We start from the raw sequence: 25,748 nt of genomic DNA, 5'->3' as shown, positions 1-25,748 counted from the left end.
TCTAGGTCAAATATGACCCTATGTGATTTTAATTTTCTGGCATTATATTTTGAGTTTATTCCATTTCTGTAGTATACAAATTTTTATTTTTTTTCTGTAATTTTTTCATGCCTGATCAATAATCACTTCCACATAGTTTTAAAGAGAGGACTAGTGTATTGCTTTATATTAACAAGAGACTTCCAAATATAACCTTCTTTCAATTTTTTAGAGTTTTGTCACACTGTAGCCATGCAGCTGAATATTTTCTGAGCTGATATATCTCTTAGGGTATTTTGAGAAAATTTCAGCTAAATCAGATTAGCCAATTCTGGGTAGAAAAGTAGGGCAGAAATGTTATATTTCCAGCTGTCCTGGGTTCAGCTGTAGCAGTCATTTTTTCTCCTTCTTAGTAGCTGGTGCAGTGCTGTGTTTTCAACTTTAGTCTGAGAACAATGCTGATAACACTGATGTTTTTAGTTGTTGCTAAGTAATGTTTACTCTGACCAAGGACTTTCTCAGTCTTGTGCTCTGCCAGGGAGGAGGGGAAGCCAGGAGGAAGCAGAGACAGGACACCTGACCCAAACTGGCCAAAGGGGTATTCCATACCACAGCACATCATGCCCAGTATATAACCTAGGGGAGTTACCCGGAAGGCCCAGATCGCTGCTTGGGTTGGGCTGGGTATTGGTTGGTGGGTGGTGAGCAACTGTATTCTCTCCCCTGGTTATTTCCCTGAAAATTATTATTATTAGTGGTAGCAGTAGTGGTTTTGTATTGTACCTTAGTTACTGGACTGTTCTTATCTCAACCGGTGGGATTTACATTCTTTTGATTCTCCTCCCCATCCCTCTGGGAGCAGGGAGAGGAAGAAGGACGGGGAGTGAAAGAGCAGCTGCGTGGTTCTGGGTTGCCGGCTGGGCTTAAACCACGACACCAGCTCTAAAATATTTATTTTTTCATAACACTTACCCAGAAAAGTGCATGGGATCCTGTGGAAAATACAGTCTGTGGACATATAAATTAAAACTTGCATATGCTCAAGGGATGTAAAGCTTACATCCTAGCAGCCATTATTTTCTATGTAATAAACACTGATTTTGTAAATAATTTTCTTTTTTTTTTTTTTTTAAGTATATATATGCACACACATGTATTACAAAAACATATAAAGCATTTTTTATTAGTTAGGTATTTTGCCTCAGGAATGTCTGCATGTTCTACTATGGATGACAGAAAAATTATTTCCCTTTAATTTTCCAAAGTGCCAGTTGCACTTAACAAATTATGAAAATAATTTCTATAAAATATCACCATAAATTATAAATGTATCTTCATAAACTTTTACAAACATCTATCTTTTGTAATAATTAGATTTAATTTTCCATTTTTAAGCTATCTTTTGATAAAGCCCATCTTATCCTGCTTTTTAACAGTCTTTCAAATAAGAAGCCAAGAGGTAACAAAAACTAAAGGAGTGTGCCTATTGTCTTATAAAGAAACCTGATATTGCTTTGATTTCTGCTACACCTACATTCTGGATTTTCAGTAAAATCTGATTAATATGATGCTTCTTTGGGCTAATTTAGAGAACTGAGGGCATACTAGACTGGGGAGTGACGTTGGCTCTAAAGGATGATGTATTTTGTACTTCTGAGATTACTAAACTGAGAAAAAATTTCAGGAGAAGAATGCACAAAAATGAGCTGAGTGACAGCAGCAAACTGCAAACTTGCACTTTTTAAATGATTAACACTAGTTTTGACCATTGTTTCTTTATAGATGTGAGAAGGAATAGAATTCTGTGAAATTTTATTGCAGGTGTATACTTGTGTTTTTATGCTCTTTATAGAAAAGGGATTATGTGCATGATCATCTTGTCTTCTTGACAACAAAAGCTAAATCAGCTCTTAGTACTTTCAGAAACTGTGCATAAGTGCTAAAGAAAGTCTAAAGACCTGGAATAATTGATGAGGTCTATCACATTTTTGCCTTTTTAATTTCCTTCTAGTTTATCTCTCAAAGGCCATTTGGTGAATAGACCTGTTTGTAAGTATGAATAAGAAAAATAGAAATCTGTGTTAATGAGCTTAAAGCAGAATATACCTGTAGATTTCTTCTATTTCCTTCATCTGTTCCCTTCTTTCTTCCCTACCTAGTCTGCAATTTCAGATATGGAGAACCTTCTGAAATATAAGGGATTAACATGTCTAAAAATAAGATGAATGGTATGAAAATTGTGTTTTTAAATCTTGCTAAAGCATAGTTAAGAGGTATTTGTACACTTCAGGAAAAATAAATATCCATCAGATTAGTCAGAGATATGCAAAAAAATTGCTGAACCTTCTGCCTTGGCTTGGACACATTTTTATTTTTAAATGTAGATTTAAATGTAGTGCAGAAATTTGACTGTTATCCTGACGGATGGAGTCCTGATGGAGCATTGAAAAAGCTGGAAGAATATTCAGATTTCAATTCCTATTTTCGGTTTTGTAATTGTGATAATTATATACTATCAGTTGGTTTCATGATATAAATATCCTTTTGAGAGTGAACTATGTTTAGAGAGAGTTCCAAAATTTCCAGAAAGGATCACTGGGTGAATCTGGATTTTGCATATTGCTATAAATGCTATTGGACATATCGAGATTTATATATGCATAAAAAAAAAATTGATTGCTATGAAGACTGTTGTTGGTTTTTATATTCAGCAAAACAGCAGCTATGCCTAACAGGATAGCAATGTTATTGTGAGTTGCACTTGTTAGAAAGCCTGTATTTCTTCTTGCATTGAATTACTATAGTGACTACTAAGTTTTGAAAATTTCGTAAACATAAAAATCACACGTATAATTTTTATTTCTTATTACTTTATCTGTCTTTGTTTTTATACACTTTGAACTTCTGTGTGCTTTGCTACTAAGGACTTCAAAGTCCTTAAAACTTCTATTAATCTTTTGGTGTCAAGGTACCTCTCAGCATTAGCCGTTGAGGTTCCCATTAAAAATTATTAAACTTTCTGAAACATCGTAATTTGAAGCTGCACTTGAATTAAGTAAATTTTTTGTGGGCTAATATGTAGTATAATAATAGACAGTCTAAGATGACTGCTTCTATGTGGGCATTTTTGGAAGGTAACCTGGAAATGTAGTGTCACAAATTAGAAAACACCTTGTCAATCACTGAATAGATTGACTTAGCATAAGCAGATTTTAATGAAAACAATGTGTCTAATGCAAATATGTCTGAAAATATTTAATTCTGGGTCTACTCTGATGGTGAAGATGAAGTCAGAAATTTTTGAGAATCTGATTATTAGAACTAGCATCATGACATGATAAAAAGTTTATTCTGAAAGCAAACCTTAATTAATAGAGAACACCTTGAAACAAAAAGCAATTGTACAGTGAAAAGCAGTTGGTGGAGGCACAATTGCAAAGTAAAGAAAATGTAATGTTGCAAGTTCACTTTACTTTTCTGTATTCTATCTATCTGGACTATGATCTGCATATAACTGTGTCGTGGTTTAAGCCCAGCCGGCAACTCGGAACCACGCAGCCGCTCGCTCACTCCCCTCCTTTTCCTTCCTCCCCCCGCTCCCGGAGGGATGGGGAGGAGAATCAAAGGAATGTAACTCCCACGAGTTGAGATAACAGCTCTCCAGTAACTAAGGTATAATACAAACCACTACTGCTACCAATAATAATGATAAGAGGAATAACAAGGGAAAAGGACACAACCGCTCACCACCCGCCGACCGATACCCAGCCCGACCCGAGCAGCGATCTGGGCCTTCCGGGTAACTCCCCCCAGTTTCTATACTGGGCATGACGTGCTGTGGTATGGAATAGCCCTTTGGCCAGTTTGGGTCAGGTGTCCTGCCTCTGCTTCCTCCTGGCTTCCCCTCCGCTCTGGCAAAGCATGAGACTGAGAAAGTCCTTGGTCAGAGTAAACATTACGTAGCAACAACTAAAAACATCGGTGTTATCAGCATTGTTCCCAGACTGAAAGTCAAAAACACAGCCCTGCCCCAGCTACTAAGAAGGAGAAAAAATGACTGCTGTAGCTGAACCCAGGACAAACTGTCATGGTTTAAGCCCAGCCGGTAACTCAGAACCATACAGCCACTGGCTCATTCCTCTGTTTCCCCCCCACTCCTTCAAGGCAAGATGGGGAGAAGAATCAAAAGAATGTAAACCCCACAGGCTGAGATAAGAACAGTCCAATAACTAAAGTATAACATAAATCTAATATTACTACTACTACTAATGATAAGGGAAGTAATAAGGGGAGAAAATATAAAACTAAAAACGGAAAGAAAAAAAAACAACACAATAAACACAAGTGATGCACAATACAATTGCTCACCGCCCACCAACCAATACCCAGCCCAACCCGAGCAGCAATTGGTCCCTTCTGGGTAACTTCCCCAGTTTATATACTGGACATGATGTGCTGTGATATGGAATACCCATTTGGCTAGTTTAGGTCAGGTGTTCTGTCTCTGCTTCCTCCCAGCTTCTTGTGCCCCTCCTCACTGGCAGAGCATGAGAGACTGAAAAGTCCTTGGTCGGGTTAAGTGCTATTTAGCAACAACTAAAACATGGGGGTGTGATCAGCATTGTTCCCAGACTAAAGCTAAAACACAGCACTGCACCAGCTAACAAGAAGGAGAAAAATAACTGTTATAACTGAACCCAGGAGAATAACATACAACTTCATTGAAGATTATACAAAGGTGAAGAATCTAAAAATGGGTATGCTTCCAAAACTAAAATAACCTTCCCCTGACCAAAAAAACCAAACAACAAACCAAACAAAAAAGCCACCAAAGCTAAATGGAAAAAAAACAACCCACCAAAACCAACCAACCAAAAACAAAACAAACCCAAAACCCCCAACCCCAATGCACATGAAATTTACTTTCTAAATCTAAGTAAAAGGTTGATTTTCTAAATCAAATGCCAGTCTTTTGTAATACCTTTTCCTTTGAGTATTACAGATAGTATGGAGGTGTCAATCCAAAAGCCAAAAACCTCAACTTATTTATAACAGAGTCATAGGACATAACTTAATGAAGGAATTATAGAAAAATGATGCAACACAGAATAATGTTTGTTGAAACAAACATATATTCTTTCATGAGCTAGTTATGTTTTTACACTGCTTAACATTTTTTCTCCTGCAAACATGAACTTTGCAAGGCTACACAGGTAATCATATTTTGGGTTTTTTTTTTTGCTGAGGATGTTAAAGTCTGTGTCATTAGTTTTTCTAAGGGGAGAGAAATGCAACTGGAGCTTGTTGAAAGCAGGAGGAAGCAATTTATTATGAAGATTTAGAATTCTTTTGTCTCTGCATTTTAAAGTCATCCGTATACATTTATTTCTGTCATTTTGCTTAAAAAATTGAAGGTATGAAAGCTCTGAAGTCCTCAAATATTGTGAAAATTTTACAGGATACAGAAATAAAATATGCAGAGATTAATTCTTTAGAATGCTTTTTTTCTTCATTTTTTTATCTGTTTTACATTTAATCTCTGGATTATTCTAACTTTATGCCTCTTATTTGCATTATCGATCAGGTGTATTTTCTTGCTGCATGTGGGTACAAAGGTTTTCAGTAGGATCTTTCTGTAATTACTTATGAAATGCTCATGTATAGGGACTTTTCGTGTGGTGTGATGTCTTGAATACTGAGCTAATATAATGGTAGCAGTCAGCTCTTTATTATGGATGTGCTTGAAGGAGTTACAGTGATCACAATCATAAATTTTTGAGCAGGAGAACAGGCGAAAGGAAATAGACTACCAAAAACCAAATAATGACCCATTGTTCCTGGTAATTAGGTTTTTGCTATCTGTCCTTAAGGTATATAAAAGATCATGATGGGGTTTTTCATTGCAAAAAATATTATAGCACATACCATAATTTCTAAAGTTCAGAAGAAAGATTGACAAAGTACTTCAGAATAACTTTCAACAGGAAATTTTACTTTTGTTTTCAAGGATATATAGAAACCTAAAATATTAAGAGCTTGTTCATAATTGTATATTGTAAGCACAGTTCTGTAAGTGCTTACGCAGTTAGATGGTGTTTGCTATTTCATGCAAAACACTGAAAGTAATTTTCTTCTTGGATTAGTAAAGTTTATGACATGATGGGAGGTTTACAGGGTCTTCTGAAATCACACTTTATGAGGTCTTATAATCCAGAAAATAGAAAAAGGGAGGGGAAAAAAAGGTCTAAAAAAGATCATTATAGAACTATTTTTTCCCATTTATTTTTTTCATACAGTTAACAGTGTTTATTCCAGACAAACCTAGATGACAATATTGCCTGAATGATTTATATTGGGAGATTTTTCCTCTTTCTGTGACTGAAAAGATGTAAACCACCCTGAACACTTGTACAGGGTAGTAAAAGATAACCCACACAATAAATGATTGATTCAAAAATAAGTGAGAATGAGAAGCTGGTCAGAAAGTTCAGGAGATCAAGCACAGCTAAACTGTGTTATCAGAATAACAAATCTTGGGTAGAGAGTCTGTCATTGAAACCAGACTGTCATCCAATCAAATTTAAACATTTAAGCAAAAGATTAATTCCTAACTTTTCTCTTTCTATACTTTTTCTACTTATTCCACAAGAATGACAAAGTGTGCTTGTCAGAAACATAATTCAAAATTTTCCTCTGTACTTCAGAATGTATTCTAAATCTTTGGCATTTTATTTGCTAAATTGAAATTCAGATACTGAATCAGAGTTTAAACAGAGGAGAGAAATACAGCTGCTGCTCTTATTTTAACAAAACCTGAGTTAAAGCAACTTGCTAATTACATCTCCTGTGTTAATGGCTGGCAAAACTTCAAGTTGTCTCAAAATTTCACCTCCAATAATACAAAATTAAGCTGCAGTAAGCGGCTACCCACTTAATTAATTTTCAGATACTTCAAGGTTCTTAGAATCATAAATATTCTATCAAATTACATGATTATCTGAGATGGTTTAGTGAGGTGAAAAAAGTTCTACAGCTTCCAAATTTTATACTGGGAAACATGTTTTTATTTTGTTAATAAAAAGGACATATTCTTTCCAATGTAATGGCAAGAAATATGGCAACCACATCACTATCCTTTGAGTGTTTTTCCTGTTCTTTTGTTCTCTTGACATTTTCTAAAAACTTGTAATTTTTTCCTGTTCCACTTCACCATTTCTCTGAGAATCAGGAATCAAGCTAAAAGGCATGAGGCAAAGAGAAAAATCTAACTTTTATTTTCTCTTTCTGTGTAAGACAAAATTATTCTTACAGTTTACCTGGCCAGTTCTAAGTTTTGTTACTTTTTGTAAGTTTGTAAGTTTTAAGCGTTTTTTCAATAATATAAGAAATACATAATTTGCTTTGAATGTTAAAACAAGTATTTTGACGATGTTGAAAATAACTTGCATCTGTTTTATCTGTACTTAAAATAACATACACATCTCTGTAAATAAACACTCTTTTTAGAATTCACTAGATAACTAAATGTTAAAGAATAATCTAAGCAGCTATGCCTCAATGTGATAATTGTCCAGCTGAAATACTACCATATTTTGGAAAAAAAAAAAAGAAAGAAATGAAGAGTTTATGCTAACAAGTTCTTTGATTTTTAAAAAAGTTAGATGAACTTTGTTTATATCTGGCTGATATTCATATCTTGTTCCTTGTCTGAATATGTATTTTGGGGTGAAAAGCAAATCTCAACTGTTTGCTTAATTGTACCCAAGGGTGGAGTTAGGAATGTGTCAAGAAGTAAGAAAACACCAGCTTTAATAAGTATACAATGCAATTTAACAGTTCATAAACCAGTAAAATTTAATCCCAGTCTGAAAGATTTATTAAATCTCACTCAGCAGAATGTTTTTTAGGATGTGTTAGCAAGTGAGAATTAAGTGAAATGATTTCAGGGACAATGGATTTTATTACCCAAGGAAGGAAGGAAATAGTTTTGCAAGCCATTTCACCTTAATTTCATTCACTTGTTATAATTAGCTTGAGTAGGAGAGCTTTCTGTGAGTAGGAGTGGTGTGTTGGGTCTCTGGAATTTGTGTGCTTGCTACTACTTTTGTCAGGCATTATCTAACTGTCTTCTGTTGATGGTCTTGTGCAGTAGTTCTTTTAATGATTGTTAAAGATTTTTAAATCTAATACAACTAAAGCCTCTATCTGTCTGTAGGATAAAATGATTCCTATTGATTTTTGTCAGTTTGTCTTTTGCATCCATGCTTGTTTTTTCTGTGCTCTTAAGCTTTCCTTTCTTCTCTGGTTTCTGTTCTCAGCAGTTGCTCTCAGTCTTTGTTTTCTTAGGCTACAGAAATTATGTCCTTTCAGTCTCTTTTCTAATACTTCTGCCGGCTAAAGGATTCCTAAGTCTGGGTTATTCTTCCAGACAGTTGTTACATCCCTGTGAAACAGCATGCTGACTTGTATCACCTGCTTATGATATACTAGTGTTAACATATCATTCAACTACCTGTAGTTTGGAGGCTGTTGATCAAGGATATGTGGTGAATCAAGCTTCACTGACATCACTGTCATTACAGTTGATAACACTATGAGAACTTGCAGAAAAGAGTACTTATGTTACCAGTTATTCTATTTTGTGAGTTAAGATCACATTATCCTAACATAATTGAAAACCTGGCCCTTAAAATTTTCTGACCAGGCAATAGTAGTATCTATAATAAAGAAACTACATATTTGAAAAAGTAAATCTTAGGTTATTTTAATATGTATATTATCATAGTTTCTGTAGTTCATATCCAGTAACTTTTCAATGCAACCTTATCATTTTCTGTCAAACAGGACAGCTTTTAAGGAAAATGATAGACATTGTTAGTAATGAGAGCTCTTCTGTACTGTAAGTGGTCACCCCATTCTAACTTCTGAGTGTTGTCAGACTTTTCTCACATATTTGTTCTTATCTATTTTTCCTGAGTTTTTTAAAAGAAAGGGAGTCAGCTCCTATGATAAGATCGGTCTTCAAAGGAAAATAATAATAATTTAAAATAGCAGAGGCCTATTTCAGTTCACTGACCTCACAATGGAAATAATCTAGAAGATAAGACTAATATGGGGAAAAATAAAAGGCAGGTGATGGTGAGTTTGGTAGAACATAAAAAGGAAGTGTTTTGCTCGTTATTAAATGTACCATTTACTCAAGGTTTTGGAATTAATGATTGTGTATTATGTGTTAAATTATCAGTAAGGATAACAGAAAAAAAGTAATTATTAAAGGAGAAACACTGCTTAGCAGGCTGAGATTGATTCTGAAACATTTTTAAGGGCATTGAAAAACATAAATATGCCATTGTAAATCCTTATTATGTAGTGCATCCTAAATAATGTTATTTCTTCATAAATAACAGGGAGGAGACTTGACCTGGCAGTCCTCTTCATTGTACCTCTAGTATCCACTATTTGTTCAGGCTCTTAGATCAAAGAACAAACAAAGACAAAAAAGCAAACAAAAAACCCACCCACCAACCAACCAACCAACCAAAAAAACCCAACCCAACCCAAACCACAAGAACCTGACTTGGCATCCCGTATTCTATCCAAGGGCCAGTTGAAAATTTAGTCCTTCTGGAACATGCCCTGCATTATGTACTTACACTCCTTTTGCCAAATATGAAAGTAACATTCTCATTATGTTCTAAATTATTGCAAGGACAGGTACCATAAATGCAAGCTCATAAAGAGAATCTTGGTGCAGTATGAAAGGAGCATGTTAAAACTTTGTTGAACCAGTAACCACAGCCAGTCTGAACTAGGTTTATTTCAGAAGATACTATGGTCTAAGTTGGCTCTGTATTTAGTGGAGATTGAGTTAATAAAAAGTGATATGATGAAATAAGTTTCAGAATGGGTTAAAGACTCCATATGAATTGCTTTTAACATGTTCACACATTTTCAAGGACTTCGTTAAAAAAAAGAAGTGGGGAAGTGTTCTTTCACTGTTATACATTCATCTGGCTACTTTTGTCATGGTCACCCAGGAAACAAATGTAGATATACATTTGCAAGCATTTGCATTCAGTTCCATTTTATTTTTGATGTAGCTAATGCAGTCACACTTGAAAATAATTTAAGCTTCATTTTAATTAATACATAAAGTTTTTGAGAGTACATTAGTGACTATTAGACACTAGGCAGAATCACCTGAACACTTTGGCCTTTCAAATGTTGTTGGACTTATTTCACAAGGGCACAATTTTATTGACTAGAGAAAGGAAGACAGTCTTCAAGAGAATAATGAGACCCATATGAAAAATAAATACTCTCCTGCTTAATGTTGTAGTACTTATTCAGATAATATGCAGGTAAATATAGCATAAGAACTAAGAAATAGAAAAGTGTATGTATTCTTTACTAATCAATGGAAAAAGCTTGGCTTATGTGACTAGATTTCTTGGCAGTATTTCAAGTGAACTGTACAGTGTCTACTGACTAGAGAATCAGGATACTATGTTTCAAGATTATTTTAAGTTTTGTTTTGCATGGAACATTTTGTTTGCTAGAGAACAAAATGTGTCTTTGCATAAAAATCTGGATATATTTAATTTAGGATGTAACCTGAAGCTAATGACAGTAGTGACTGGTAAACACAGATTCAGATCTCCACCTTGTGATAGGATAGGGCCTGTCAGCTGGGATATAGAATATTACACCATTGCATTTTTTCTCTCATTTGCTTTGTATTTGATGAAGAAATATATTTGGACAACATCTTTTCTGTTGTGGAAAATTTAGTCTTGTTATACTATCTAGAGTGTTTAAAGTTGCATTTTAGAAGAGTTGTATCTAAATTTAATTTTGAGACAAATTTGAAAATATTATTCCTCTTTTGACACACATAAAATATTTCATTTTTATTTCCTCTTCCTTTTCCTTCTTTCTTTCAGAGGTAAAGGGACATTAATTTGCTTTTACTGGACATGACTTGAATGAATAAAATCAAGTTAAAACACAAAATACAGATCGCTGTAAACAAGTATGTATCATGCTTGCCATGATGTCATCTTTAATGATATCTTACACTTAAAAGAATTTTGCAAATTATTAAGAAGTCTAATTTTCTTAAATTGTTAAAATTTAAGAATTCTTAAATAAATAAATGACATTATTAAAATGTTAGCTTCTTAACTAAAACTTCATTAATTTATTTTCTTTCTTTTTCTCTAAAGTCTTGTATGACCCTCTTTTTGATTCTTTTTCGGTGGAAAATGAGTTCACCACAGCTGCTGAAAAACATTGGCAAATACAGCAATTACGAGATCTTGTGCATCACAGATTTCTAAATACAAGAACCTTCTGATCTAGGAAAACAAATTATTATGATTGTAAATAACTCATTCTTTACTGGGATCCATACTAGATCAAATACTAAAGAAAAAAAAAAGTGAATTTATTAAGTTTCTCTTTTCCATTGACTTATTACATATGTCACTCAATGTAGAAAATTCTTTGGTGTTTCCAAGCACTTCACAGAGCACCTTTTAAGTAGAAGACCCTATTTCTTCATAGACTTTTATTAGTAATAAATTTAATTACAGGGAAATACAATCACACTAGTTTAATATTTAATTGAAAACTTAAGGGTTTTTTCCTGCTTTCAAATTGTTTTTAATCATCTTTTCTTGAGTAATTGAAAATTCTTTTAGATCACACCTATGTAACAGTTAATTTTTTTTTTTAATTTGTAGATTATAGAGGATTACAATCTGTTACAGCAAATGCTGAATTAGTTTTTTTTTTTTCTGTTTGAGAAATGTTCTTTTTCTGAAACAGTTCATAGAGAAACAGTATTGGCCTAACAATCCTTCATCTGAAATCAGTGTTAAAATTGACTGTGTGGTAAAAATCACGCCTTTTAAAAATAAAGCACATATTTTTGCAATTTAGAGATAATTCTGGAGAATTGAGATATTAACCAGAGGGGAGTGGTTTATTGTACATGAAATCCTTATATAGTTTGATGGAGGTAAATGGAAATGTTATACAAAAACATTGCTGTGTAAATACGGTGCACACAGAGGTCATGATTCAAGGTCATTAAATGTGGAATATGCAATTTTCTCTTTAACCCTTAATAGTTAATTAAGCACAGGTATTCCAAAAGCAGCACATTTGTTGAGTCAGATATCAAATAATACCAATGACGTCTTATGTACTGTAAGTCTGAAGATGATTATGAAGACCACGAATCCTCTCTTCTTTTAGGTTTGTTTGGATTTAATCTGTATGTCAGAGTGTGAGTCCTTTCTCTCACTTTTTTTTGGAAGGTCTTAAAGTACAGACCTAGATCTCAGGTTGCAGCTGTAGTGCATAAACCGACCATTTGATTTCAGGATTTTCAGCTGATTCTTGTCTAACCTACCAGCCATGCTGAAGGTCACTAAAAATCACACCTTTTGTATAGCAGAAGAAATTATTAGAGCAGCAATCTGTTAGTTCCATTACATGGGGAAGATTTGTTCTTGGCTGAGACCCAGGCTGTAGTGTTTTTCTTCTGCATCAGCTTTGCCCATATAGGTTAGAAATCAGTAAAAAACACTGGCCTTCCAATCTCCTGCCCCAGCTCCAAGTCCCCAAACTCAAACCCTACAATACTGATTAACCAGGGCTAGCAAGCATGGGACAAAAGTCACAGCATATATGTACCTTTGACATCTTTGGGTGTGGTTGGAGACAAAGAAGGCCACCTGTTACTCTGAGGGGGGCCAGAGAGAAATAATAGCCTCTTTCTCTATTATTAGAGCTAGCTTTTTTTTTTCCCCCCTACCTTCTTTATGGAGTCTAGCTCCACCAGAGCCCTTTCACAGTAAGATTAGAGTACTTCCATGCAACTTGTTAGGCAGCATTTAGCAAGTAATTTAGCAGGACTCAAAAGTGATTATGCAGAAAAGCATGTAAAAAGTAGAAGCAAACACAACATCCACAATAAGAGAGGAGGTAAAGGAATGACAGAATACTGAGACAAAATGTGTAATATTCAACTGAGTTTCGGAGAAAAATCAGGTACAGATTGGTAGTTTCTCTCTATCAGAGATATATTGTGACTGAAATCATGTCTTTGATGATTAAGCTACTGCCTCTGAGTGCTAAAAGATTCCTAGTTATTTGATAGAGTCAACTGAAGAACAGACTTGTGGTTACAGACATCTGTTACGTGACATCTTAATCACTTAACTGAATGTCATTCTATTTCAATTTGATGAAAGTTTTTGTAGCTCTGTAGTTGTAATTTTTTTCTTTTGTAGTTGTAGAAATAAAAATGACAGTATCATGATCAGTATTTTAGATTAGCTTATCTATATCCAAGAAATTCATTGAGTATTAAATAGCATTGCGTGACTAAAAAGCCCCCCAACATACAATTCAGAAACTGTATATTTGTGAAATACTGTGTAATTCTTAAAAGGTTTGTACAAGTTGACGTAAACAATACTAATGTAATTTTTCAACAGGATATTTTTATTGGTTTACGTGTGCTCCAGTGAATGGAAACATTGTAGAATGTTTCCATCTGAAATTCAAGAACCATTGCTTCTCCTAAAATTTCTACCTTTTCTTCCTTCCAGAGTGCTAATTTTTGTTTAGATGAAAGAAAATTAAAAAAGATTAATTTAGGGACATTTCCTCCCTGGTTCTCAAATAGACTTTTGCTGAAATCTGCAGTACTTCCTATACCACAAAGCCTAGTTCCAAAAGTGTGATTTAAGGAAGAGAAAACTGTATGGACAAAGAGCAGTGAGATGTAAAGCTAATGAATGAAGTTGGAGATCTAGGCCAATAGCTATCAATTCCTGTCTCTCAGAGGAAAGGTAAAGTGACAAACCAAGAGGCTAGCTCAACCTGCAAATTCAATTATATACTTTATATATTTTCTTGAGTTCTGTGCTGTTTCTCTTGCAGTAAAATCAATTACTTCACCCAGTGAGAAGCATGCAATACTGAACCACTAAACCAATATTTTTGAGTGTATGGTTCTATCTTTATTCAGTATAAACATTTAAGCCTACATTTAAGTTTGATCTTCCTATACAAGGTGGACTGTGGAATCTCATCCTATGTAAATAAGGGGTTTATCTTGTACTATCTAAAAAGCAAATAGTACACTCAACTTCTAGCCAGTGATTAGTTTATGTTGTATGCATTGAAAAGAAATACATTCTGATGTAGATTTATTTCCAACGAAGCAATATTTGTCAGTCAAATATGAAGAATATTATCAGAATTTGAATTACTTCTAAAACTGAAATGCCTTTTTTAATGCTTCCACTGCAGTTGATAGTGTCATGACATCCTACAGATTTTCAGCTCACTGGCTTACAGAATTTGACAGAAAGCTATTTTGCTCTGAATCTGGCATAATGTCCATTTGATTCTTCCTGATGAGTCTTATCAATTCCATGTCCAAATTTATATCTAATTAATCGACTTCTACTTGCTTCTTCATGGGCTGTTTTTACAAAAGTCTCACAACAATTTCAATTTTTTTTTCACTGGTGCAAGGACTACAGTTTTAGAAGTAAAGCTGATTTAAAAAAATAAAATAAGAGTTTGCATTTCTGAGACAGAGTAATGTGTTCCACTTCTGTGTAGTTTATTTTAAAAAGTGTTGTCTAGATTCCAACTGCTGCTAAGAACTGCTTCTAGAATATTAAGCTTTGTATGATGCTTACTCAGCATGTCATTGCAACTTTTTGGTGGTTTGCTGCCTCTTTGTCAAGTATCAACTTGCTTTAAAAGCACTTTAATGCCTTGAAGATAATGAACAATTTGGCAGCAAAAATATTTTCTGATTGATTTGGAGCCTCTGCATAATCTGCTTGGCATCTGAGATCATTGAAAGATATTATACTGGCTATTTTAAAATTAGGATTTATTTCTGTTTGAATTTTGAAATCTCTCCTTGGGAGAGCCATTTAAATGTAAACGTATATTTTCCTCTTTAACAGTAGCTTGTGGGCTATAATGGTGGAATGTTTTTGCATTTTTATGTTTAGTTTTATTGTAAAGAGCCTTGGGATGCATTTGCATGAAAGGCACTATATAAGCTCATTTTGAATTGCATTGTATTGTATTGTGACAAGAGCAATAATCTCCAGGTTTCCTATCCATTAAAGAACTAATTTCACAGCTCACTAATTCTGTGAATGAGAAGGGGAAATAGGTCCTTTTCCTCTAAGGTATGCTGAGCAGATGGCATAGCAGTCATTTCCACCAGCTGAATCTAAGGTCCTCTCTTGCTTTTGGTTCCAAGGCTTGCCTCTGTTTATCAAAGAAAACAGGAGAGAGATGTCAGTTTCTTGTACAGCATGACAGTCTGTACTGAGTGGCTGTCCCTGTCCTTCGCTAATACAGCACTGGTTAACACATACCATGCATAAATAGCCTATTCATTTAGGATGGGACATGAAAACTGTTAAAATGCATGTGTATTTTAATGTAATTCTAATTTGCCTCTGATTTATAGAACATGCTGGGTAGATCTGTCTCAGCGATTTAAACTGATATCCATAAAAAAAGTTGTTAATGAATCAGTCGAGTACCTGCAGGACACTAGTCTGTAATTTCAAAACAGAAAATCATTATTTCCTTAGCCTGTGCACTTTTCTTCATAGCTACGTTGATAATCTGATTTTTTTTTTTTTTCTTTTGCCTCACTCACTCATGGAACTAACTAACTTGAATCAGAAGTGCATATAGTGATATATATAGCCTCAGAATGCATTGTTTTTTTAAAGTAACATGAGTCATCAGAGATACCAGTGTTTTCCTGTGATCCTGAAAAGTTGGTGTTTGGGCCCTTATTTCAGCATTAAAAAGAGAAAAGCTGAGTTCAAAGGTCCTGACACTATTTAGAACTTCGCAATAGAGCTGCATTTTACAGTGCTACACAAGCAATCAGATAATTTTCTCTCTTTAACAAAATGAGCAGTGTTAATTTCTTGTTTCCTTCTCTCACTGCTGGGCTGTCACATATGTTTGTTTTGTGTTCATGGTTCTGATTTCATTCTAATTTCAGACGGATGCAGCACTAATGTATGACGCAGTTCATGTGGTGTCAGTGGCTGTCCAGCAGTTCCCACAAATGACTGTCAGTTCACTACAGTGTAATCGCCACAAACCATGGCGCTTTGGAACCCGCTTTATGAGTCTCATTAAGGAGGTAAGTCACTAATAGCGTCCTGCTTCATTGTTTTCCCTTCTCCCTACTCCCACTTTCTTCTATGTCTATTCTACTTGAATTCTGCCTTTTTTTTTTTCAGTAGATGGTAATCTCTCAGTTTATTGTGTGTAAAGAGTTTATCAACCAAGACAGCAATTTTATTTGAAAATGGGTTTTTCTGAAGTATAAGTTGGAACAGGGAAACATAAAAGGATGAAATAACTGCATTTTAAATAAAAGTTTTGTTTGTAGATCATTGGGACATATACTGTGTGTGTCGAACATCTGTGACAAAAAAATCCAAAGCCCTGAAACCCCAGACCATAGACTGATTATGAAAAATTCAGCAACTGATTACTGGCATAAGTTTCAAAGAGGTCAAGAATGAAAATTATTCCCTGATTTAATTTTTTTGATCTCTTTCCTCTACCGTCCCCACCCCCCATGGTGAATTAACATATGTGGCCTTGGTGTCCTAGTATGCTATTTAGATACTGATAGATAATCATTCAGTGTAAAGCCAAGAGAATTAATATGCTAAAGACGAACACCATAGAATATTCAAGTCTTGTGATGTAATTAATACCTAATTCAGTATTTCTCATTCTAAAATGCTGTGATAAAGAAAACTACTTGTAATGAAATAAAATCCTGGTTTTAACATTGGTTCTTTTTAGGATGGTAATTTGTTTTCCACAGTCTCTCCTCTACTTCAGTGTATTTTTAGAACTAGGTAGACTTTCAGTCATAAAGAAATAAAGATATTGCATTTTAATAAAATTAAGGAATCAGCTCTGAAAGACTGTCTCAGTGACCTCAATTTTTGTTGTCCCAGTGGGTTTCAGGGGACTCAGCATCTTGCAAAAGTAAACCTTCATTTGACTAAAATTTCCTGACAGAAAAATGAAATCCACATCAATGAAAGAGACTGAAGCTTTAGGAGGGGAAAGGGGAGGCAAGTATGGAAGCAGAAGGGGAAATGTACGCATGGATGATAGAGCAATGAAAAAAAACCAGTCTTTTATCTCATGCACTAAGAATAGTCTATTGGCTAACATGGGGGGTTGTTTATAAAATTGGTTGTGAACACTGAAAGAAGATTGATTTAATTAGCAAAAAGTGAATACATTTTTAAAAAATCAGTCACATAGTAAATTATTTAGATAGTATGAATAATTTGTTTCCATTTTGGCAGAAGAAAATTTATTGGTTTTGGGTCAAAAGAAGAGGTATTTATTTATAGATATTATTTTTTTCTTTCTCCATAGGCCCACTGGGAAGGCCTCACAGGCAGGATAACTTTCAACAAAACCAATGGCTTAAGGACAGATTTTGATTTAGATGTTATCAGCCTCAAGGAAGAAGGCCTTGAAAAGGTGTGTAAGACATTTACCTCCAAAGTGATGGGAAACAAAACAAAACCCCACCCCCTAAAAGCAGTATCCTGTTCAATAACATTTCAGGTGTTACATGAAACAAAATACTTGTTCTCAATTTGATATCTGGTTTCAAAGTCTTCTAGTAAAAGCTGTTAATCTTGATGTCTGACAGTTACTGTCCTCTTAATCGTGTGCTTCTAGCCACATTCTTAGATTCAGGAGGGCTGGGGAAAAGCCATGCATTAATATCCTTCAGTCTATATTGAGTTTAGTTTTAGTTGTCATTCCAATCCCATTGCCTATCCTCATGTGTGAACCTGTGGGTATGTGTATTTGTATTTTCTTTACATCTTACAAATTCGGGAAGAATTACCTCAAACAGAATTAAAAAATGCTTTTATTTTGTTAATTTTCAGGGTTTTTAAGAGGGAACTTTAATTCTTTTCTCAGAATACAAAGTTTCCATCTGTAAGTTGTAAAAAAAAAATTAAGAATCTGTAGCCTGACAGGTTTGTCTGTCTTCTGACATGAATTTTTCTTGTACAGAGAGTGAAAGATGAAAAGATTGAGAAATGCCCTTTCTGTGTAGCCTAAAATTGTCCATGTTTGAATTAAAAGTGTTGGGAAAAATGTACAGGTATTTGTCCTGCAGACATGACACCATGACGATCTGAAACCAGATCACCTTCTCTCTCTTGTCCAACCACCCTGCCATGGAGATGCAATGCAGGAACCTGTTTCTCACACTCTTGTGATCAGTAGACATAAGTTTTGCAATTTGCATCTGCCTTGTAGTTTGTATATAGCTGTGGCTGTTGGTGTTCTATAATAATTATGTTTTCCTTCATCTTCAGATAGAGGATTATTAGCTATTGCTCCAAGGTGATATTGTGGCCACAAATAAAAAAAGAAATTAGTGGAAGACACCATAAAAGAGAGTTGCATTTCCTTTCTTCTATAAATCATTAAATGGAGGAAATAGCATAAACAACATATATATCCAAAACTTCTCCCCAATATTAGTTTTAGAATATTAACGTTCTTTTACTAGGAAGATTTTTAAAAAGGTTCAGAAACCATGAGCTTGCTTTGAAACACTCTCATAGGTAATAACGTATTTTAAAATATCCAGTGGCAAACCTGTGATTAAAGGACTAAACTATGTCTTTAAACATTCAGCAATGTACTGACAGTAAAGATTCTTCCTATGAAGTATCCCATGAAGGGCTTCAGAAACTTAAGGCAGGGGGAGGAGAGGAATATAGCAGTGATTAGATTTGGAAAGTAAATTAGCTTTGTGTACAAGTGGAATAGGTACAATGCAATCTGTCTTCTCTACTGGAAACAGAAATGAAAGAATTGATGACATGGGAATAGCTAAATGTCAGTAGTGGCTGAAGAGTCTGCATGCAAGTCACAACTGTTGAAAATGAGGAAAGGAAGTCTGAAATCAAGATTAGCTGTAAGAACACTGAGTGGAATTTAAGAACCACTAAGCAACTTGGGTTTTCTGGATAAAAATTATTTGTGAATATATTAGGAGATTTGTACCCTGTTGAAAATATAGAAATAAACCAGAAAGGTCTAAAGAGTTTAGAAATATGGGAAGAAAATAAAATTCAACACAAAATACGGTACTCTAAAAACCACAATAGAAAAAAAGTTAACTTGGGAAACAGTAATAAAGTATATGTAAGAGACAACATCAAAAATAGTTGTAAAAAGGATATGGATATTTAAAAACAACTAGTATGTGCCTGAGCTCTCTATACAGAAGTTCAGAGAAAAGGAAGATACTTTTATTACCTTCATGGCTCATTTTGGCTATGTGATAAAGAGATGTGATAACAGGTTTTCAGCAAACAGTCTTTGAAAAGAGCAGTAGGAATTAGTCACCATACATTAGAAAAGTTTAGAAGTTAGGGAAAATATTGGTAAAGAATGATGAGGAATGCCACACAGATTCAAAGATACATATGAGCAAAAGCAGAGCAGTTTCTGTAGGGTGTAATGATACCAGATTAGGAAAAGGAAAATTAAGCACATCAGATAGAACTGGTTAGTAAATATAAGGTATTTTACGAAGAAAGATAAATCAATGCTGGCAAATGCTTTTCTCTGAAGAAAACTTGCTTATTCTGAGAAAATATCCTATACTGAATTCAGGATGAGCCCATTAAGCTCTAGAGCAGGACACTTTCTAGTAGGAAGAATATGTTTTAGCCGGTCCTTTCATTTAAAAAAGCTGTCTCAAAGTTAGTGTTTTTTATTATTATTCTTTTCTTTTAAATTTTATTTTCCCTTTAGATTGCATTTGTTAAAGCTGTGATAAATCCCTCTCCTCTGTCCCCTACCTTCCTTCCTTCACATGTGCACTCCAACTCTCTACAACACACTCCTTCCCTCCTGCTTTCTGCTATGCTCTCCTTCTCCCCGTCTCTCCCCTTCCCTTTCCCCCTCTCTCTTTCCTTGCTCTCTCCGTACCCCCCTCCCTGTTCATTTCCCTTTCCATCTGATCCCTGTCCACTTGTCCCTCTTCATCTCTTTGCTCTTCCCATCCTCTTTCTATTTTTTTTCTTCAGACTTTCCCCATTTTTGTCCTTTCTTTTGCTGTCCCAATGTTCCTTCCAAACCACTCTGTTGTCAAGCTTCTCTTCCTATGTAGTTAGAATTCCTGAAGAGTTCTTATTTATTTATTTATTTATTCATTCATTTGTTTTGTGGGATGAGAGAAGATGGTGAGGTGGGAATTTTCTGTGCTATGTGTGTAGTGTTTCCATACTGTAAATACCGATTATTTCATCTACTCTCTTTCAAAATATTGGGGAAAGATGTCTTGTGTGAAGGATAACAGTTAAATTCAACGATTTCAGCTGTAGTCTGAAATGCTTTTGTGACAAAATGAGATATCTTGAGGAGAAAAATATTCATGTTGGAGAGAGAAAAAAGTTATTGTGAAGTATTTCTAGAAGACCTTTTTTTTTTTTTTTTGAGATTTGGTGAAAATATGTTCTAGATAAATTTCGTGGTTAGTATAATGGGAAATTACCTGAATCATGTATTTTAAGTGTAATGACTGCTGAAGTCACTGACAGCAGAAAAAATCCTTATTGATTTTAAAAAAAAGCCATATGTGATCTCAGATTTTACGTAAGATACCTGTTCCTGAAACTCTGAATGAAAGGTGATAATCAAACATTATCAGTAAGTATGCATTTCCAAAATAAAATTAATGTCTGACAACGTCAGATGAAAATTACAAAATCAAGAGTAATCGAAGTGCTGCTAATGATGTACTGTACAGCAAAATTTGCCAACAGACACTCTGGACACACTTAAACGATTTATGATCAAGCACAATGAAAATCCCAAACTGTGACAATCCAGTATATTAAGTCAAATATAATCTAAATTATAATCAGTCAATCAGTGCTTACACTGGAGGTGCATAGTAAGGAAAATCACTTTATAATTCAGGGAGATAAAAAATACCTGAATTTAATGCCAGCCTTGATATGAAAATTTTTCACTGAAGAAGAAACACATTTCTTGAATAAGGATGTTAAGGCTTGAAACCTTGCTCAGGACCCTACACACAAGATGAAAATAAATGACACAAAATGAGTTGTAATTCATTGTCCAGCATATCAATGTAAGATCTTGCTTTATTTAGTATCTTTATTAATGACCTGGGAAAACACAGCAAGTGACATAAACAGAGGGTTTTGTAAATGTTAGAGGAGAAAAAAAAAAAAGAGATAACAGATCTATGGAAGCCAGAAGTATTGGTATTAACATGATATTTGCAAAGAAAGCAAAATAACTTATGCTTTTTACAAATGGAAAATACATAAAAAGAATTAATACTACTTACAATGCAGTATAAAGAATTATTTTCTTGATGTAATCACCAGTATTGTTAACTACTCTACAAAATATAATAAAGCAAAGATGGTAAACTGGAGACTTATTTTTCAGTTCTTTGGGAACTGAATATGTCTCTCATTTTGGCTGCATAGTTAGATGGTACCGCTGCAGAAGGGCAACGATCCTTCCTAATACTATGCTTGTGACACTTCATTGTGAGTAGTATGTACAGTTTTGTTCAACTTAGAGCCAAAAGAAAACATTGCTTTTCTCAGGAGAGTTTTGAAGGAAGTTCAAAAAGAAGAATAATTGAAAGAATACTGGCTTATTTATAAAAATAAATAGCTTTTTCTCAAACATGACAAAGTAAGAAAGCTTCTTTAATCTATTGAATATTTTTGGATAACACCTCAAAAGAACTCAAAAGCTCAGTAAACTATAGAGTATATGTAAACTCAGCAAAATTTTAAGTTTCAGAACTGTACAATGCTTTTTTGGGGGGGGATGTGATGAATTATTTTACTGGTTTTGCTGGGTTACAATTATATTTATTCATAGTAGCTTATATGAGGGCTACACTTTGGATTTGTATTGAAAATATTGTTAATAACACATATTAGAATACCAATTCATTTCACTTTTTAAGAAAACTTGAAAGTTTGTTGGAATTAAATTTAATGCAGTAGAAGTAAATTGTATGCAGTAAATTTAATGCAGTAGAAGTAAATTGTAAGTCATTTGAACTGCAGTTATATGTAACAGACTACCTTGATTTGCTTTTTGTACATTTTTGGCTTTTAAACTTTTATACTTGAAACACGTTAGCAGTTCTGTTCAAAAGGCTACTTTAAAATTATAACGGTGTTCAAGCAAATAGAAAATAATGAATTTGCTGCACTGTTTATGCACAGTTTTCTCTAGAAGCAGTAGCTTTGAAAAGATATTTGTGTGATTTGGGCGCTTATCCATATTAGAATATATCAAAATCTGTGGTGTAAGTTGTTAGGTTCGAGCTTATTAATAAAGATAATGCAAAGAATGTCTTGTTTGGAACATGTGGCTTTTGTCCATTTCTTAAATTTTTTTATTCACAACAATAGCAATATAAGTACAATTAACCTCATCTAGAAAAATAATGCAATAATTTGTCTAGACAGAAGTTTCTTTTTAAAGTAATGCTATGGATAGTCTATATGGATCAATTATGTAAATCCCAAATTCTGACAGTTGATAATTATCCATTTGCTTGTGACTGTCTCTACATTAAAAAGTAGAGTAGGAAGTATTTTAATTAACAAAGTGTTAGCCAAGATAAATTTGAATTATGAACTTGAACTCGAATAAAGTATGTAATTTAATGAATTTAGGATTTGGAATTGATCAACTAAGATGATAGCGTTTTCTTAGAAATTTTTGTGTTACTTTTGTACCTGAAATTGAATTTCATAAAGGAGAATTGTCCAGCTTCAATTAAGTGAAGAAAGAGCAGGGACAGACTCAAGTCCTCATCTTTGTCATTCCTTGTTATTGTATTCTAGTTTGGTCTCTCTTTGAAGTAAAGCAAACACTATGATTGTAATAATTAGCAGAACATTACAATTAAAATTCTCAATTCTTTTACATTTTTGTAATTATGGTCAAGCTGCAAGTCTGAACATTCTAGGTTTCCTAAAAACCTTTCAAGACACCAAATGAAATAATATTAAAGGGGTAAATGAATAAAAGATTTTTGTAGTAAGATTTGGTTTCAATACTTTGAAATGATATATTAGATCTTATTTTCCAGTTGTTTTTCTGAGACACACATGTTCTTTCTTCCCATCATACTTCTTTCATCAGTTTATGAGGTACTGTATGGCCAAAATTCAAGAATCACAGCCATTCAAAGGAGTGACAACTTGGAACTGAGTGCTATGCAAAGAAGAAATATAAAATATTAATTTCTGTGGAACTGAAAATCTTGCAGCAAGTTTGTCTTTTCTCTATTACAGCTTCTGCTAATTCATGCTCTGCTGTATTATCAGTTTTAGAAATTAAACTCTTCTTATTTAACCCATACCACATTGCATCCCAAACTTACTCAGCAGCCGTACTGCAACAAAGCACTTAAAAATATACAAACAATTCCTCAGGAATCAGGTTGAAAGATTAAAAAAAAAAAAAGTATGTGTTTATATATGCATATATATTTATACAGATTCAAAATCAGACCTCACAGTGTTTTAATGTCTTTCTACATACAGTTTAAGAGTGTCTTTACTTTTTACCATAGATATGCTTAGTATTTGAAATGATATTTCAAGTCCTGCCTAGAAACAGAAAAGAAACATTTGTGGTTTGTTGGAGTTTTTTTAAGACAGTGGAGTTATACAAACATTCTGATGTCTAAAATGGATAATTGCATTTACTGCTAGCCCTGTTCAGTTTTAGAGTGATGAAATTGCAGACAAAGGATGTATTCATAAGCCACATTACTTACGATACAGCATATGAGACTATCCTTGAGCTGAACCTTAAAGCATAAACCAGGACCTTCTTACCTGGATAAAAATCCTATTGAGTTTGTTGGAATATGAATTTCAAGGTATAAAATGTCAAAAGAGCTACATACTGAACATTTATCTGTAAATCAAGTAAATTATAGCACTTAACCTGCTTTCAGTCTTCTCCATTAAGTTTACCCCAAAACATCTTTTTCCTCTGCCGTTCTCTCTGATCACAGAAAAGGGTAAATCCTTCAGTAGAGACGATGCTCTCTTCTCCTCAGTGAATTTCCAACTAATTGTTAAGTTATCTTCAGATGTGGTTTGTCTTGAAGAATGAAAGTTAAATGGAAAATTAAGTATTCAGAGTAGCTTTAGATATTCTGTGCATCAATTTTCCACTTAACGTTACACTTCATAAAACACACTTTGAGGTATTGTGAACCACATTTTAAAGCAGCAGACTTTAAATATAATGACCAAGAATAATGGAACAGGTTTCAGTAATTAATTTTTTTTTTCCTTTAGCAATCTGGTTTTCCTCATAGTGTTCTTTTCTGGGTGCTGAAATATAACTAATAGAATATTTACACAGTTATTTACTGTTTTATAGGTAGGAACTTGGGATCCATTGAGTGGCCTTAACATGACAGAGAATCAGAAAGGAAAACCGGCAAACATCACAGATTCCCTGTCCAATCGCTCTTTAATCGTTACCACCATCTTGGTAAGTAAATCTATTTGGTTTTCCAGAAGTGCAGTTATACCCGAAAGCTAATATAATATTCTGTACTAATTACAATAGTAATAAACAGTCTGTAGTATATATTACAGTTACTTAGAAATTCTTGCATCATGAATGAACTCTAGCCGTTAAGCTAGTCATGGATATTTACTCTTATCTAAATGGTAAGTAAATTATCCCACTTTTGGAGTTATTTTAGCTGATTAGTAATTTCACTTTCCTTATTATTGGCTAAATTGTCTGGTTCCTTCACAAAGCTTTTTGGTTCAGTACCATATGAGAGGACAAAAGGTATTTGTTTAAAAAACTGGTTTGGCTGTGAGCCTGACAATTCTAGCCAGCAATATTTATTGATTTCATGCGCTAATCTAACACCATGATATTATCTCTAATGAAAGTGCTAAGTATTTAACATTTATTTTCATCACCGTTATTACTTGATTATGAAGTTGAAATTTTTAATAATACAGAAATTTAATTGAGCTATTTGAACTAGATCAAATAAATATTTTAAGTAACTTCTTTTTTATCTTCATTGTGGACAAATTCACAGTGGTGAATGAGGCATTTTTTGTTTATAACTGCATATATTTAGTTCCATAAAAATGAATGTTCTCTAATTTTGCATCATAATTTAGAAATAGTAATTTTAATTTCAAACCAAATGAAAAAGTTTCCAGTTTGTCTGCTGCCAGCATTATCATGAATTTTCAAATATCAAAAATCAAATTCATTTCCGAACAGTTTTATTCCTCAATGAGATTTTACCTACCAACATATATATTTTAACATTTCTAACTAAAATGAATTTTCATATGTACATAGATACAAATGCCAGTGTGCTTCTAAACATTTATGTAACATAAGCCATACAATTCAAGCCAGTGGATAACTTTTTCTTTACTTGTAAGGTCTGTTTTTATTTGCAGATCTACAAACTACAGAAAATATTCTAAAATCCTTTGTTTCGTTTAGTCTACTTATTGAAAAATACATACCTGATATATAATTGGAACATGGCTGACTTACTTTCAGACATAAATTCTTGTTATGCTAAGACCAGCACAGTTTTACCACAA

General features: G+C 33.8%; 1 protein-coding gene across 1 annotated transcript in view; it reads left to right on the top strand.

Moving 5' to 3' along the window:
- Positions 1-25,748, top strand: part of LOC104408614 (glutamate receptor ionotropic, kainate 2) — a gene marked incomplete at both ends in the record, with an annotated part of 101,816 nt that overhangs the window by 60,333 nt on the left and 15,735 nt on the right. The window contains 4 exons of the mRNA XM_010018270.1: positions 16,052-16,195; positions 17,464-17,571; positions 18,630-18,641; positions 24,538-24,651. Coding sequence (XP_010016572.1) covers positions 16,052-16,195; positions 17,464-17,571; positions 18,630-18,641; positions 24,538-24,651 — 378 coding nt within the window. The remainder of the gene's footprint in view (positions 1-16,051; positions 16,196-17,463; positions 17,572-18,629; positions 18,642-24,537; positions 24,652-25,748) is intronic.

Source organism: Nestor notabilis, unplaced genomic scaffold, assembly GCF_000696875.1.
Source record: "Nestor notabilis isolate BGI_N333 unplaced genomic scaffold, ASM69687v1 scaffold890, whole genome shotgun sequence".
Classification (NCBI taxonomy): Eukaryota; Metazoa; Chordata; class Aves; order Psittaciformes; family Psittacidae; genus Nestor; species Nestor notabilis.
This window is presented reverse-complemented; position numbering and strand designations above follow the sequence as displayed.